General features: G+C 45.2%; 1 protein-coding gene across 1 annotated transcript; it reads right to left on the bottom strand.

The window, feature by feature from the left end:
* Window positions 1–837: 837 nt before the first annotated feature.
* On the bottom strand, window positions 838–13,431 carry LOC129714488 (glutamate--cysteine ligase regulatory subunit-like). Its single transcript, XM_055664127.1, has 7 exons — window positions 11,909–13,431; window positions 8,529–8,600; window positions 7,182–7,266; window positions 6,204–6,260; window positions 3,654–3,856; window positions 3,396–3,510; window positions 838–2,451 (listed from the first exon to the last, which is right to left on the bottom strand). Exons 1-7 carry the CDS (start codon window positions 12,056–12,058, stop codon window positions 2,276–2,278), a joined length of 858 nt encoding a protein of 285 aa, XP_055520102.1. The 5' UTR covers window positions 12,059–13,431; the 3' UTR covers window positions 838–2,275.
* Between the last annotated feature and the right edge of the window lie 586 nt (window positions 13,432–14,017).

The raw sequence follows: 14,017 nt of genomic DNA, 5'->3' as shown, positions 1-14,017 counted from the left end.
GGAGTATAATTAATCCATAAGGCCCATCAGGGTCTATTCCATCAATAGACAATAGACAATAGGTGCAGGAGTAGGCCATTTGGCCCTTCGAGCCAGCACCGTCATTCAATATGATCATGGCTGATCATCCCCAATCAATACCCCGTTCCTGCCTTCTCCCCATATCCCCTGACTCCGCTAAGTTTAAAAGCCCTATGTAGCTCTCACTTGAAAGCATCCAGAGAACCGGCCTCCACAGCCCTCTGAGGCAGCTAATTCCACTGAGAATTCCTGTTATTCAATCATGGCTGATCTATCTCTCCCTCCTAATCCCATTATCCAGCCTTCTCCCCATAACCACTTACACCTGGCAACTGTGCCAGTCCTGGCAACATCCTCATAATTCTTTCTCGCGGTTACGGACGGGGAGGTTGCAACGGTTGGGGGGAGGAGGTCGCTCTGAGAGCATCGAGCTGCAAAGTACCGCCAGCCGAGGTGCGTGCAACTACGCACGTCTTCGCTTCTGTGTCTTCTGCAAGATAAGGCAAAGGCAGCAGATTTTATCAACAAGCCTCTCTTGCACATCTCGCCCGGAAAGGTTTTTGAACCAACTTCACATCAAGCCGCAAGTGAAGATGATACTGAATAGCAGCAAACATCTTGGTCTGATGCAAGTTGCCAGTTCCAACGTTCCTCAGCGGGACAGGCAGCATCTCTGGAGAGAAGGAATGGGTGACGTTTCGGGTCGAGACTCTTCTTCAGACTGGTTTAGGATAAGGGAATCGAGAGATATAGGCGATGATGTGGAGAGATAACGAACAATGAAGAATAATTCCTGCAGGAAAGACTCTTAAAGAGTTAAAAGTTGAAAGGTTTGGTGCTGGTTTATTGTTGCAATGTTTACAGACATACAGTGAAAAAATTTGTTTTATTTACAAACCCGTTAAATCATTTATACACCAGTGCGTTAATGCCATACATAGAAACATAGAAACATAGAAACATAGAAAATAGGTGCAGGAGGAGGCCATTCGGCCCTTCGAGCCAGCACTACCATTCATTATGATCATGCCTGATTGTCCCCAATCAATAACCCGTGCCTGCCTTCTCCCCATATCCCTTGATTCCACTAGCCCCTAGAGTATCTAACTCTCTCTTAAATCCATCCAGTGATTTAGCCTCCACTGCCCTCTGTGGCAGGGAATTCCACAAATTCACAACTCTCTGGGTGGAAATGTTTTTTCTCACCTCAGTCTTAAATGTCCTCCCCTTTGTTCTAAGACTGTGAACTCGCCCAACATTGGGACCATTTTTCCTGCATCTAGCCTGTCCAGTCCTTTTATAATTTTACATGTTTCTATAAGATCTCCCCCTCATCCTTCTAAACTCCAGTGAATACAAGCCTAGTCTTTTCAATCTTTCCTCATATGACAGTCCCGCCATCCCAGGGATCAATCTCGTGAACCTATGCTGCACTGCCTCAATCACAAGGATGTCCCTCCTCAAATTAGGAGACCAAAACTGTACACAATACTCCAGATGTGGTCTTACCAGAGCCCTATACAACTGCAGAAGAACCTCTCTACTACTCTACTCCACATTAAGACAACATGTAGTGCAAAAACATTAAGGATAGAATGCAGGATACATAGTGTATATTTATATGTTACAGTATTAACATGTTGATTCTGCCTTAAAAGTGGTAATAATGGCCCACTGAGTCCGCACCCATCATTCGAACACTAGTGCTATCCTCCACACTTGGGACAATTTACAGAAGCCAATTAACCGACCAAACCTCAAGTGTTTTGAGTGTGGGAGGAAACCGGAGCACCCGGAGAAAACCCACGCGGTTACGGGGAGAATATATCAACTCCACCCGTAGTCAGGATCGAACCCGGGTCCCTGGTGCTGGGAGGCAGCAATTCTACCGCTGTGCCACCGTGCCTCCTCAAGGTGTGTGATTGTATGAGGTCAGAGGTGAACAGCGGGCAACATAGGAAATAGGTGCAGGAGGAGGCCCTTCGAGCCTGCACCACCAGGGAAGATGTTGCAGATCAGTCTGAAGAAGGGTTTCATCCCGAAACGTTGCCTATTTCCTTCGCTCCATAGATGCTGCTGCACCCGCTGAGTTTCTCCAGCACTTTTGTCCACCAGGGAAGATGTTGTCTCGGTTTACAGTTCGTGGGTGGTCTCGGGTAACATCTGTGTTTACATCGTGGTGTCCTAGGGCTTCCGGAGGTGGTGAGACATCAAGAGAGAGATTCAACGGCGACCCTTTTGCCGCAGAGCGGGCTCAGTAGTGCGCTGCTGCTCTCTCCGCCTTGACCACGTACCCTTTGGACTTTATGATCCCTCTGTTTTTAATAACGGCTGAGTACCGGAGGATCCAGCGCGGTGCCCACTGGGCAGTGCCCGGACCCCGCACGCTGGCTCCGAGGGCATCCTGGAACGGTCCCAGTGGGAGGATATCTGGGCAAGGAAGGAAACCTCAGTGAAACGTCTAGTCTTTAGAGACACAGCGCGGAAACAGGCCCTGTTCACTCATTCACTCACTCACTCACTCACTCACTCACTCACTCACTCACTCTCACTCACTCACTCACTCACTCACTCACTCACTCACTCACTCACTCACTCATTTATTCACCCATTCATCATCCATGCATTCATTCATTCAATCATTCATTCAATCATTAATTCATTCATTCATCATTCATGCTTTCACTCATACATTCATTCATTCATTCATTCATTCAGTCATTCATTCATTCATCACTCATTCATTCATTCACTCATTCATTCATTCATTCATACATTCACTCATTCATTCATTCATTCAGTCATCATTCATACTTTCATTCATTCACTCATCCATTAATTCATTCATTCATTCATTCATTCATTCATTCATTCAGTCATCATTCATTCTTTCACTCATTCATTCATTCACTCATCCCTTCATTCATCCATTCATTTATCCATTCTCTCATTCATTCATTCACTAATTCACTCACTCATACATTCACTCATTCACTCACTCATACATTAATTCACTCATCACTCATTCATTCAATCAATTCATTTACTCATTCATTCATTCACTCATTCATCATTCACTCATTCATCATTCACTCGTTCATCATTCACTCATTCATCATTCACTCATTCACTCATCTACTCATTCAATCATTCAGTCATACATTCATCATTCATTTTATATTTCACTCATTACTCACTCACCCATTCACTCATTCATCATCAGTCATTCATCATTCACTCATTCATACATTCATATCATTCATTCATTCATTCATTTAATCTTTCACTCATTCATTCATCATTCACTCATTCATCCATTAATTCAATCATTCACTCATTGATACCAACGCAGGAAGAACATGAGGATACTTCACCTGTGGGGTCATTGTGGGTCAACAGTTGGATGTTGTTCTCACTGGCGAAGGTGGTGAGATCAGGTGGTATTACACAGCAAGAGGCCAGGTTCACCTGGCAACTACTAGGCTGTACCTGTGGGAGAGAAAACCTGGGTCAGATCAGTAGCAGAAGGAAGCGGTCAGGTCGGGGGAGTTCCCCCCACCACGGGCACTGTGTAATCCTGTGCTACCAGCTCCATGGTCAACGAGCAACGCAAGAAGATGATGTGCTTGTACCTGAGCCTTTAGGCAAAGGGCCTCTAGCAGTTGGTGGTCCAGGTCAGACACTCCGATAGACGACACCTTCTTCTCTTGGACCAGAGCCTCCATCTCCTCCCAGGGAGGTTGCAGCTCCTCCAGGGATCGGCACTCACCTCCGGACAGTGGGGGCAGGGCCAGGATAACGGAGTCCAACTGAGTCACTCCCAGCTCCAGGCAGGCTGCAAATCAACAGAGAATACCTGCCCTTAGTCCCCAGCGGAAGGAGTCCAAATGTATAGAGTGTCCAGTCATAGGATCATACAGTGTGGAAACAGGCCCTTTGGCCCAACTTGCCCACACCAACCAACATGTCCCATCTAGACTAGTCCCGCCAGCCTGTGTTTGGCTCATATCCATCTAAAGCTGCCCTATCCATGTACCTGTCCAAATGTTGCGATAGTCCCAGCCCCAACTACCTCCTCCGGCAGCTCGTTCCAACCACCCACCACCCTTTGCGTGAAAAAGTTACCCCTCAGGTTCTTCTTAAATTTTTCTCCCCTCACCTTAAACCTGTGTCCTCTGGTTCTCGATTCCCCTACTAGAAACATAGAAACATAGAAAATTGGTGCAGTAGGAGGCCATTCGGCCCTTCGACCCTTCGAGCCAGCACCGCCATTCATTGTGATCATGGCTGATCGTCCCCTATCAATAACCCGTGTCTGCCTTCTCCCCATATCCCTTGACTCCACTAGCCCCTAGAGCTCTATCTAACTCTCTCTTAAATCCATCCAGTGACTTGGCCTCCACTGCCCTCTGTGGCAGGGAATTCCACAGATTCACAACTCTCTGGGTGAAAACGTTTTTTCTCACCTCAGTCTTAAATGATCTCCCCTTTATTCTAAGACTGTGGCCCCTGGTTCTGGACTCGCCCAACATTGGGAACATTATTCCTGCATTTAGCTTGTCCAGTCCTTTTATAATTTTACATGTATTCTAGGCAAGAGACTCTGTGACTCACTGCACATCTCGTATGTGTATGTGCAAATAAACTTGACTTGACTTGACTTGACTGTGCATCTGCCCGATCTATTCCTCTCATGATATCTGTGCATGTCTGTGGAGTATTATCTGATATGACTGGACATCATGAAGCTATTGACTGTACCTGGATACGAGTGACAAAATGAATCCTAAACCTAGATCAGCCCATTGGCACCAAGTACCTCACCATAGATCTAGCCAGCATAGTCCCACCTTCTATCACTAGCCCTGCAGGACACCAAAGTTTCAGTGTAACAAACTACAAAAATGTCCCTGTGTAACTAAGGTTGACAAAAAATGCTGGAGAAACTCAGCGGGTGAGACAGCATCTATGGAGCGAAGGAGTAGGTGACGTTTCGTGTCGAGACCCTTCTTCAGACATTTTTGTCTACCTTTGATCCTTCCAGCATCTGCAGATATTCCTTAAACACCCTGTGTAACTAAGTTTAATTTGAGTTTATTATCATGTGCACCTAGGTACAGTGAAAAACTTGAGGAAAAACGTTTCCACCCAGAGAGTTGTGAATCTGTGGAAATCTCTGCCACAGAAAGCAGTGGAGGACAATTCACTGGATGGATTCAAGAGAGAGTTACATAGAGATTTTAGGGCTAACGGAATCAAGGAATATGGGGAGAAAGCAGGAACGGGGTACTGATTTTAGATGATCAGCCATGATCATATTGAATGGCGGTGCTGGTTCGAAGGGCCGAATGGCCTACTCCTGCACCTATTTTCTGTGTTTATAATTTAGTTTAGAGATACAGGCCTTAATTCCATTAGCCCTAAGAGCTATATCTAACTCTCTCTTGATACAAGGTGCTGGAATAACTCAGTGGGTCAGGCAGCACCTCTGGAAAACATGGATTGGTGATGTTTTGGGTTGGGACCCTTCTTCAGACTCTTGCTTTTTGATGAGTCAATGGGGGCCTGAAAGTTATTAAAAAGTTGAAGGGTGTGAGTGCTGTCTCGGATGTAGGCGGTGGAGGCCAATTCACTGGATGTTTTCAAGAGAGAGTTAGATACAGCTAGCGGAATCAAGGGATGTGGGGAAAAAGCAGGAACGGGGTACTGATTTAGGATGATCTGCCACGATCATATTGAATGGCGGTGCTGGCTCGAAGGGCCGAATGGCCTACTCCTGCAGCTATTGTTCTATATTTCTATGTTTTGTTGCATGCTAGCTAACAAACCTCAGAAAGACAATACATGATTCCAATCGAGCCATCCACATGGCACTGATCGAGCCATCCACATGATAAAGGGAATAAGCTGAATAGCTGTCGCATGCAGTGTTTAAGAAGGAACTGCAGATGCTGGAGAATCGAAGGTTACACAAAACAGCTGGAGAAACTCAGCGGGTGCAGCAGCATCTATGGAGCGAAGGAAATAGGCAACGTTTCGGCCCGAAACTTTGCCTATTTCCTTCGCTCCAAAGATGCTGCTGCACCCGCTGAGTTTCTCCAGCTTTTTTGTGTAGCTGTCGCATGCAGTTGGAGGAGATTTACTTGCCAGCCCATGGGAGAATCCACAGTGGCTTCACCTACCTCTAGATGCACTCTCTTTGATCATCCCAGGTTCAAATCTGTAGATGAATAGTTTGGCTGAGGAAGACAAAGAGAAGGTGAGCAGGTATTCACACAAACAAGCCCCAGCTCTGTAGAGACAAGGAACTGCAGATGCAGGTTTATAACAAAATAAAACACAAAGTGCTGGAGTAACTCAGCGGGTCAGGCAGCATCCCTGGAGAACACGGATAGGTGATGTTTCGGGTGGGGACCTGTATTCAGACTCTTTCTTCTTCAATAAGGTCACCTATCCATGTGCAGAGCTGTTCTATGTTTATGTTCTAGATCTCCATTGGTTGAGTGATCTAAAGTAATGTACAGGTTTAGTTTAGTTTAGTTTAGTTTCGTTTAGAGATACAGTGTGGAAGCAGGCCATTCGGCCCAGTGAATCTATGCTGAACCATACACCAGTTCTACTCTACACGCTAGGGAGAATTTACAGAAGCCAATTAATTTACAAAGCTGCAGGTCTCTGGAGTGTGGGAGGAAACCGGAGCACCCGGAGAAAACCCACGCAGGTCTATAGACAGTAGGTGCAGGAGTAGGCCATTCGGCCCTTCGAGTCAGCACAACCATTCACTATGATCATAGGTGGACGAAAATGCTGGAGAAAATCAGCGGGTGAGGCAGCATCTATGGAGCAAAGGAATAGGTGACACTTCGGGTTGAGACCCTCCTTCAGACTGATGTGTGTGTGAGGGGGGGGGGGGCAGGAAGAAGAAGCTATGATCATGGCTGATCATCCACAATCAGTACCCCGTTCCTGCCTTCTCCCCATATCCCTTGACTCCGCTATCATGGGGAGAACGTACAAACTCCATACAGGCACCACCCGAGGTTAGAATCGAACCTGGGTCTCCGGCGCTGTGAGGCAGCAGTTCTACCCAGGGACGGGCGCCAAAACTATTTCCGCAGATCCCATAGATCCAACACGAGCTCCCTCGATGAGAAACTTACCGGAGAGTTTGATGTCTTCTCTCTCTTTGGCTCCAATCCTCTCGTTATCTTGCATTAGGCTGCAAACAGCATGCTGAGCTAGTGCCTGACAAAATAACAAGAGAATGGAGACTGCATTTCATAAGTAATCAGGAGAGAACACAGTGGTGCAGCTGGTAGACTGCTCTTGCCCCAACCATGGACTGTTTACCCTCCTACCATCCGGGAGGCGCTACAGGTCTCTCCGTTGCCGAACCAGCAGGTCCAGGAACAGCTTCTTCCCTGCGGCTGTCACTCTACTCAACACTGTACCTCGGTGACTGCCAATCACCACCCCCCCCGGACACTCCTCCCACAGGAAAAAAGAAGTCTATGACTGTATGCATGTAAATAGATTTATTTATTGAAATCATATTCTATGTCCCTCTTCCAGGGAGATGCTAACTGCATTTCGTTGTCTCTGTATTGTACACTGACAATGACAATTAAAGTTGAATCTGAATCTGAATCTGAATCTGAATCTGAATCAATGACAATAGAATATATTATTAATATTAGAAATTAAACGTTTCAGAACCAGGTGAAGGGTGGATAATGACATTAAATAGGTATATCTCTCTCAATCTCTTTATTTTTATTTCCTTTCTGTCTCTCTATGTTTTTTTTCTCTTCTTGTCTTTTTTTCTACTCTATCTCCTTCTACCTTTTCTTTGGGTTTTATTTATAGATACATAGAAACATAGAAATTAGGTGCAGGAGTAGGCCATTCGGCCCTTCGAGCTTGCACCGCCATTCAATATGATCATGGCTGATCATCCAACTCAGTATCCCGTACCTGCCTTCTCTCCATACCCCCTGATCCCCTTAGCCACAAGGCCCACATCTAACTCCCTCTTAAATATAGCCAATGAACTAGCCTCAACTACCCTCTGTGGCAGAGAGTTCCAGAGATTCACCACTCTCTGTGTGAAAAATGTTCTTCTCATCTCGGTTTTAAAGGATTTCCCCCTTATCCTTAAGCTGTGACCCCTTGTCCTGGACTTCCCCAACAAATCTCACAAACTAACACTAGGGCTTATGATATTCATTTCTCCTCTATCTTGACTAATCTAATTTTCTGTACTATTCTGCGATATTTGAAAATAGAAGTTGTACATGAATTGTATTATCTCATTATGTATTAGATACTTATCTACTATATTATTGTACTTCTAATTTAAAAAACAAACAAAAAAAAATGAACATGATGGGCTGAATGGCCTGTTTTCAAGCTGTATCTCAAAACTAGGTAAAGAAAACTGAAAGAGCCAGAGGGGGAATTGATAAGGCAAGCACGAATGCAATTTCAATAAATGAGAACCGTCTTACCTTCAGTTCAACTTGATCACGGTTGATCTTTGAAACCCATTCACCCAAAGCAGCCTTGATGCAGTCCAGAATCTAGAAATATCATTTTTACATCAAGTGTCAGTTCACAAAGTGGCTGAGGCGACAAGTTAATGGATGATATGAAGATCTAGGATTTGCATATTAGTTTTATTTACACATCGTGCTTCGTGGGAGATTATTCGGACAGGATCTAACTTCAAAGATCGACGCAAAATGCTGGAGTAACTCAGCGGGACAGGCAGCGTCTCTGGAGAGAAGGAATGGGTGACGTTTCGGGTCTTCAGACTCCTTTTCCTCACACACTCCAAATAGGTGCAGGTTTGTATGTTGATTGGCTTCAGTAAAATTGTAACTTGTCCCAAGTGTGTAGGATAGTCCTAGCGTACGGGATGGTTGCTGGTCAGCTCGGACTCGAGCCTGTTTCTACGCTGTATCTTCAAAGTTTAAAGGCTAGACGCACGGAGTATAATTTGTTCATGAACTAGTACAGACTGCCACCCATTCACCGCCCCATCTACATTCTTATGTCCTTCTATTCTGAGGTAGCAAACACCTGATTCATTGTATTGTGAGACTATTATTCACAACATTGGACCACACCTGGAGCATTGTGTGCAGTTTTGCTCCCCTAATTTAAGGAAGGACATTCTTGCTATTGAGGGAGTGCAGCGTAGGTTTACAAGGTTAATTCCCGGGATGGCGGGACTGTCATATGCTGAAAGAATGGGCTTGTACACTCTGGAGTTTAGAAGGATGAGAGTGGATCTTATTGAAACATATAAGATTGTTAAGGGTTGTGACAAGCTAGAGGCAGGAAACATGTTCCCAATGTTTGGGGAGTCCAGAACCAGGGGCCACACAGTTTAAGAATAAGGGGTAAGCCATTTAGAATGGAGACGAGGAAACACCTTTTCACACAGAGAGTGGTGAGTCTGTGGAATTCTCTGCCTCAGAGGGCAGTGGATGCCAGTTCTCTGGATACTTTTAAGAGGGATAAAGCTCTTAAAGATAGAGCTCTTAAAGATAATGGAGTCAGGGGATATGGGGAGAAGGCAGGAACGGGGTACTGATTGGGGATGATCAGCCATGATCACATTGAATGGCGGTGCAGGCTCGAAGGGCCGAATGGCCTACTCCTGCACCTATTTTCCATGTTTCTATGTTTAATACCTCTTTTGTTCTATATGTCTTATGTCTATTATCTATTATCTATTATCTTGACTATTGATCAAAGGAAATCAATTTTAAATCTCAATTTTAAATGAGCTGGAGAAAGGAAAATGAAGCATTAATTAAATTTAAATTCATCATTAGAATATTAAAGATAACATTCTGAACATAAATGGCAACTATCCATAATGGTGGTTCTTATTTTAACTGTTGATTAAAAGCCAACTGGTTCAATAATGTTGAAACAAGGAACTGCAGATGCTCATTTACAAATAAAAGGACACAAAGTGCTGGAGTAACTCAGCGGGTCAGGTCTGGAGAACAAGGGTAATGTCGAGGCCTTTCCCCGAGGGAAGTAATTTTCTTGAGATATTATCTAACAGTGACTCAGCATTCAAGTGAAATCATCGGCCAAAATCTCTACGTAGGTGTATGAGAAGATCTCAATCTGAAACGTCACTCAGGCCACATTCTCCAGAGATGCTGCCTGACTCGCTGAGTCACTACAGCAGGTTGTGTGTGTTTTTTGATCAATAGTTTGGTTTAGTATAGAGATACGGCCCACCAAGTCTGCGCCGATCAACGATACCCCGTACACTGACATTATCCTACACACTAGGGATAATTTACAATTTTTACCAAAGCCAATTAACCAACAAACCTGCACGTCTTTTAAATGTGGGAGGAAACCGGAGCACCAGGAGAACGAACAAACTCCCTACAGACAGCACCCTTGGTTGGGATCGAACCTGGGTCTGTAAGGCAACAATTCTGCGCCACCGTGCCGCTAAATGTTTTCCAGGGAACCATTACTCAAACTGATGTATGAAGATTCCACGGATTTACCAGGATCTCCAGAATTGCTCCAAATTCAGGGACAGTTTCAGGGAACTGATCCGAGCTCACACCAACTAGAGGGGGGTCCTCCCATTTACTCATTGGAGACAATATCTTTAATCATACTGTACTGGAATCTTATCTTTAATCATACTGTACTGGATGTTATCTTGCACTAAACGATATTATCTTTATCCAGTATATCTGTAAACTGTGGAAGGCTTGATTGTAATCATGTATAGTCTTTTCACCAAAGATAGACACAACATGCTGGAGTAACTCAGCGGGACAGGCAGCATCTCTGGAGAGAAGGAATGGGTGACGTTTCGGGTCGAGACTCTTCTTCAGACAGTCATCTCACTGACTGGACAAAAAAATATTTTCACTGCACCTTGGTGAACATGACAACAATAATGATAAACTAATCTCAAACTCACTAATGGCCAAACCTGCACCACATGACATGTTGTACAGGGCAAATATTGGATGTGGAATAAACATTGTCCTTGCCAGCAGTGCCCTCTTCTGGTGAAATAATTAATACTATACATTCTGGTTCAAACTAGACCTTTGGATTAGTCATCCTGTCAGCTAACTCTATTTGGCATTCGCTAATGCCCCTGTCCCTACTTTGGAAACCTGAACGGAAACCTCTGGAGACTTTGTGCCCCACCCAAGGTTTCCGTGCGGTTCCCGGAGGTTTTTGTCAGTCTCCCTACCTGCTTCCACTACCTGCAACCTCCGGCAACCACCTGTAACCTCCGGGAACTGCACGGAAACCTTGGGTGGGGCGCAAAGTCTCCAGAGGTTTCCGTTCAGGTTTCCTAAGTGGGACAGGGGCATAACTTAGTTACAACTGCATGCACATTATTTCTTGGATGCCAGATGAGGTTATTGAGGTAGGGACTATCGCAACAGTTAAGAAACAGACGGGTATATGGATAGGACAGGTTTGTAGATGTATGGGCCAAACGCAGGTAGATGGGACTAGTGTAGTTGGGACATGTTGACTGGTATGGACCAGTTTCAACGATGTATCACTCTATGACTCCATGGTAGTATCAAATAATAGAAGGCATAGCTTTAAGGTGAGTTTCCAATCTTAACCAAAGGTGGCAAGGTAGAGCTACTGCCTTACAGCGCCAGGGATCCGAGTTTGTTCCTGACTACGGGTGCTGTTTGTACCGATCAGACCACGTGTGGAATCCCGTGCTCGGGGAAAACCCTGGAATCGGGATAAAGTGCCGGGAATTTCCACAAACCAACATTTGAAAGCACAGTTCCCAAATGGCCATTATCCTCAGCCCTCCATGTACAACAGGTCCCACCCTGAACCCCGCACCACACACTACCTCTTGCTCCGGTGTCACGGGATGGCGTCTTGTAGAGTTGCTCCGCCTCACCACGTTCCCCGTACACATGGTGAGCGATTTTGCCACGCTGAAGTCCAAGAGCCGTGAGCTCAAATCAGTCATCTCTGGGACCAGACCGTCCATGTTCATCGATATCAAGCTGGTACAAATTTTAAACCAAACTAATCTAAAGCTGCATGTTGGATGGATGAAGAAGGGTCTCGACCCAAAACGTCACCTATTCCTTCAACTTCTCTCCAGAGATGCTGTCTGACCCGCTGAGTTACTCCAGCATTTTGTGTCTATCTGCAATCTAACCTTAACTCAGCTAAACCTAACTCAACTCAACTAATCTTAACTCATCGAAAGTTAACTAAATTAAACATCTCAACTAAACTCAACATCCCTTCAATGAAAATAGTTTCATATCCACGCAGTTTTCTGATGATCAGTACTCCACTGTGGCACAAGACTGCCTGCTGTGATGATTATATAGTGAGAACCAGTTCTGGGATACCAACCAAACACAAGGAGGAGGTAGGTTGCAACCAGGCACTTTCCTGAACTCCACAGCCAATGATCAAAGCTGGGCGGAGTACTCCCTCAGATGCTGAGTCACTGTTGGGCGATCTGTCAACTGAATGACTCTGCAGAATCCTGCTCTCCTCTCACCCCCGTGCACTCATTACTCCACATTAAGAGGGCGGCACAGTGGTAAAGTTGCTGCCTCATGGTGCGAGAGACCAGAGTTCAATCCTGACTACAGGTGCTGTCTCTGTGGAGCTTGTACGTTCTCCCAAAGACGTGTGGATTTGTTGGCTAATTGGCTTCAACAAATTGTCCATAGTGTGTAGGTTTAAACTAGTGTGTGGGTAGTCATTGGTCAGAGAAGGTTTGCTGCCTCACAGCGCCAGAGACCTGGGTTCGATCCTGACTACGGGTGCTGTTGGTTCAGAGTTTGGACGTTCTCCCTGGGACCGCGTGGGTTTTCTCCGGGTGCTCCAGTTTCCTCCCACATCCCAAAGATGTCTGGGGTTTGTACTTTAATTGGCTTCTGTGAATTGTCCCTAGTGTGTGCTGATCGCTGGTCAGTGCAGTATCGGCTGGCCGAAGGGCCTGTTTCTATGCTGTATCCCTTATATAACATTTGTGAAATGATTGTGCAGAATTTGAGGAAACCTTCCATTATAGACCTAAGCAGAGCTGTACATTAATTTAGATCATTCAACCACAAAAACGAGAACAGTACAGCACAGGAACAGTCCCTTCGGCCCACAATGTCCGTGCAAACATCACGCTAAGTTATACTAACCCCGTCTGCCTGCATGTGATCCATATCCCTCCATTTCATGCATATCCATGTCTAAAAGCCTCCTAAAAGTCTCCAGTCTACGGTGCTTCTGGCTGCGGCGGGGACTTTAAATCTCAACCGCTGGCCTGCGGCCTACACAATCTTGAAGCCGCGGTCTCTGGTGAGGAAAGACCGATCCTGGACTGGACTCTGGTCTTGGTCCGGTCCACTGGGGGGTGAAATGGAGGAGGACGGCCAAACTTTTTTGTGCCTTCCACCACAGTGATGAATGCTGATGGATGTTTATGTTACATGTTGTGTCCTGTTTATGCATTTTATTATTTTGTTAACCCATCTTTATGCTTTGTATGGAACTGATTTTTAAATTATGTAAAGCACTTTGGGGTCAATGAAAATTGACTATAAATGTGCTATATAAATAAACTTATTATTATTATTATTATTAAACACACCGATCATATCTACCTCCACCACCACCCCAGGCAGGACGATACAGTCACCCACTGTGTGGAGTTTGCACGTTCTCCCTGTGACATGCGTGGGTCTTCTCCGGGATCTCCGGTTTCCTCCCACACTCCAAAGACGTACAGGTTTGTAGGTTAATTGGCTTTGGTTAAATAACAAATTGTAAATAGGATAGTGTTAGTGGGAGGGGTGATCGCTGGTCAACATGGACGGTGGGCCAAAGGGCCTGACTCCATGCTGTATCTCTAAAGTCGAAAGGAATTCTGAGAGAGAGCTCTGTAGACTAGGATGTGACATTGGCAGGGTCCAGCTATAAAGAGAAGTTATCTTAT

The sequence above is a fragment of the Leucoraja erinacea genome, chromosome 39, assembly GCF_028641065.1.
Source record: "Leucoraja erinacea ecotype New England chromosome 39, Leri_hhj_1, whole genome shotgun sequence".
Taxonomy (NCBI): Eukaryota; Metazoa; Chordata; class Chondrichthyes; order Rajiformes; family Rajidae; genus Leucoraja; species Leucoraja erinaceus.
This window is presented reverse-complemented; position numbering and strand designations above follow the sequence as displayed.

Bases quoted from the DNA above. Each gene is read 5' to 3' on its own strand.
- LOC129714488 (XM_055664127.1), bottom strand. From the start codon at position 12,058: ATGAACATGGACGGTCTGGTCCCAGAGATGACTGATTTGAGCTCACGG. The intron at 7,267-8,528 runs GTAAGACGGTTC...TTATTTTGTCAG, and splicing joins GTGATCAAGTTGAACTGAAG to GCACTAGCTCAGCATGCTGT. The intron at 2,452-3,395 runs GTGAAGTATCCT...TTCCTTGCCCAG, and splicing joins GACCCACAATGACCCCACAG to ATATCCTCCCACTGGGACCG.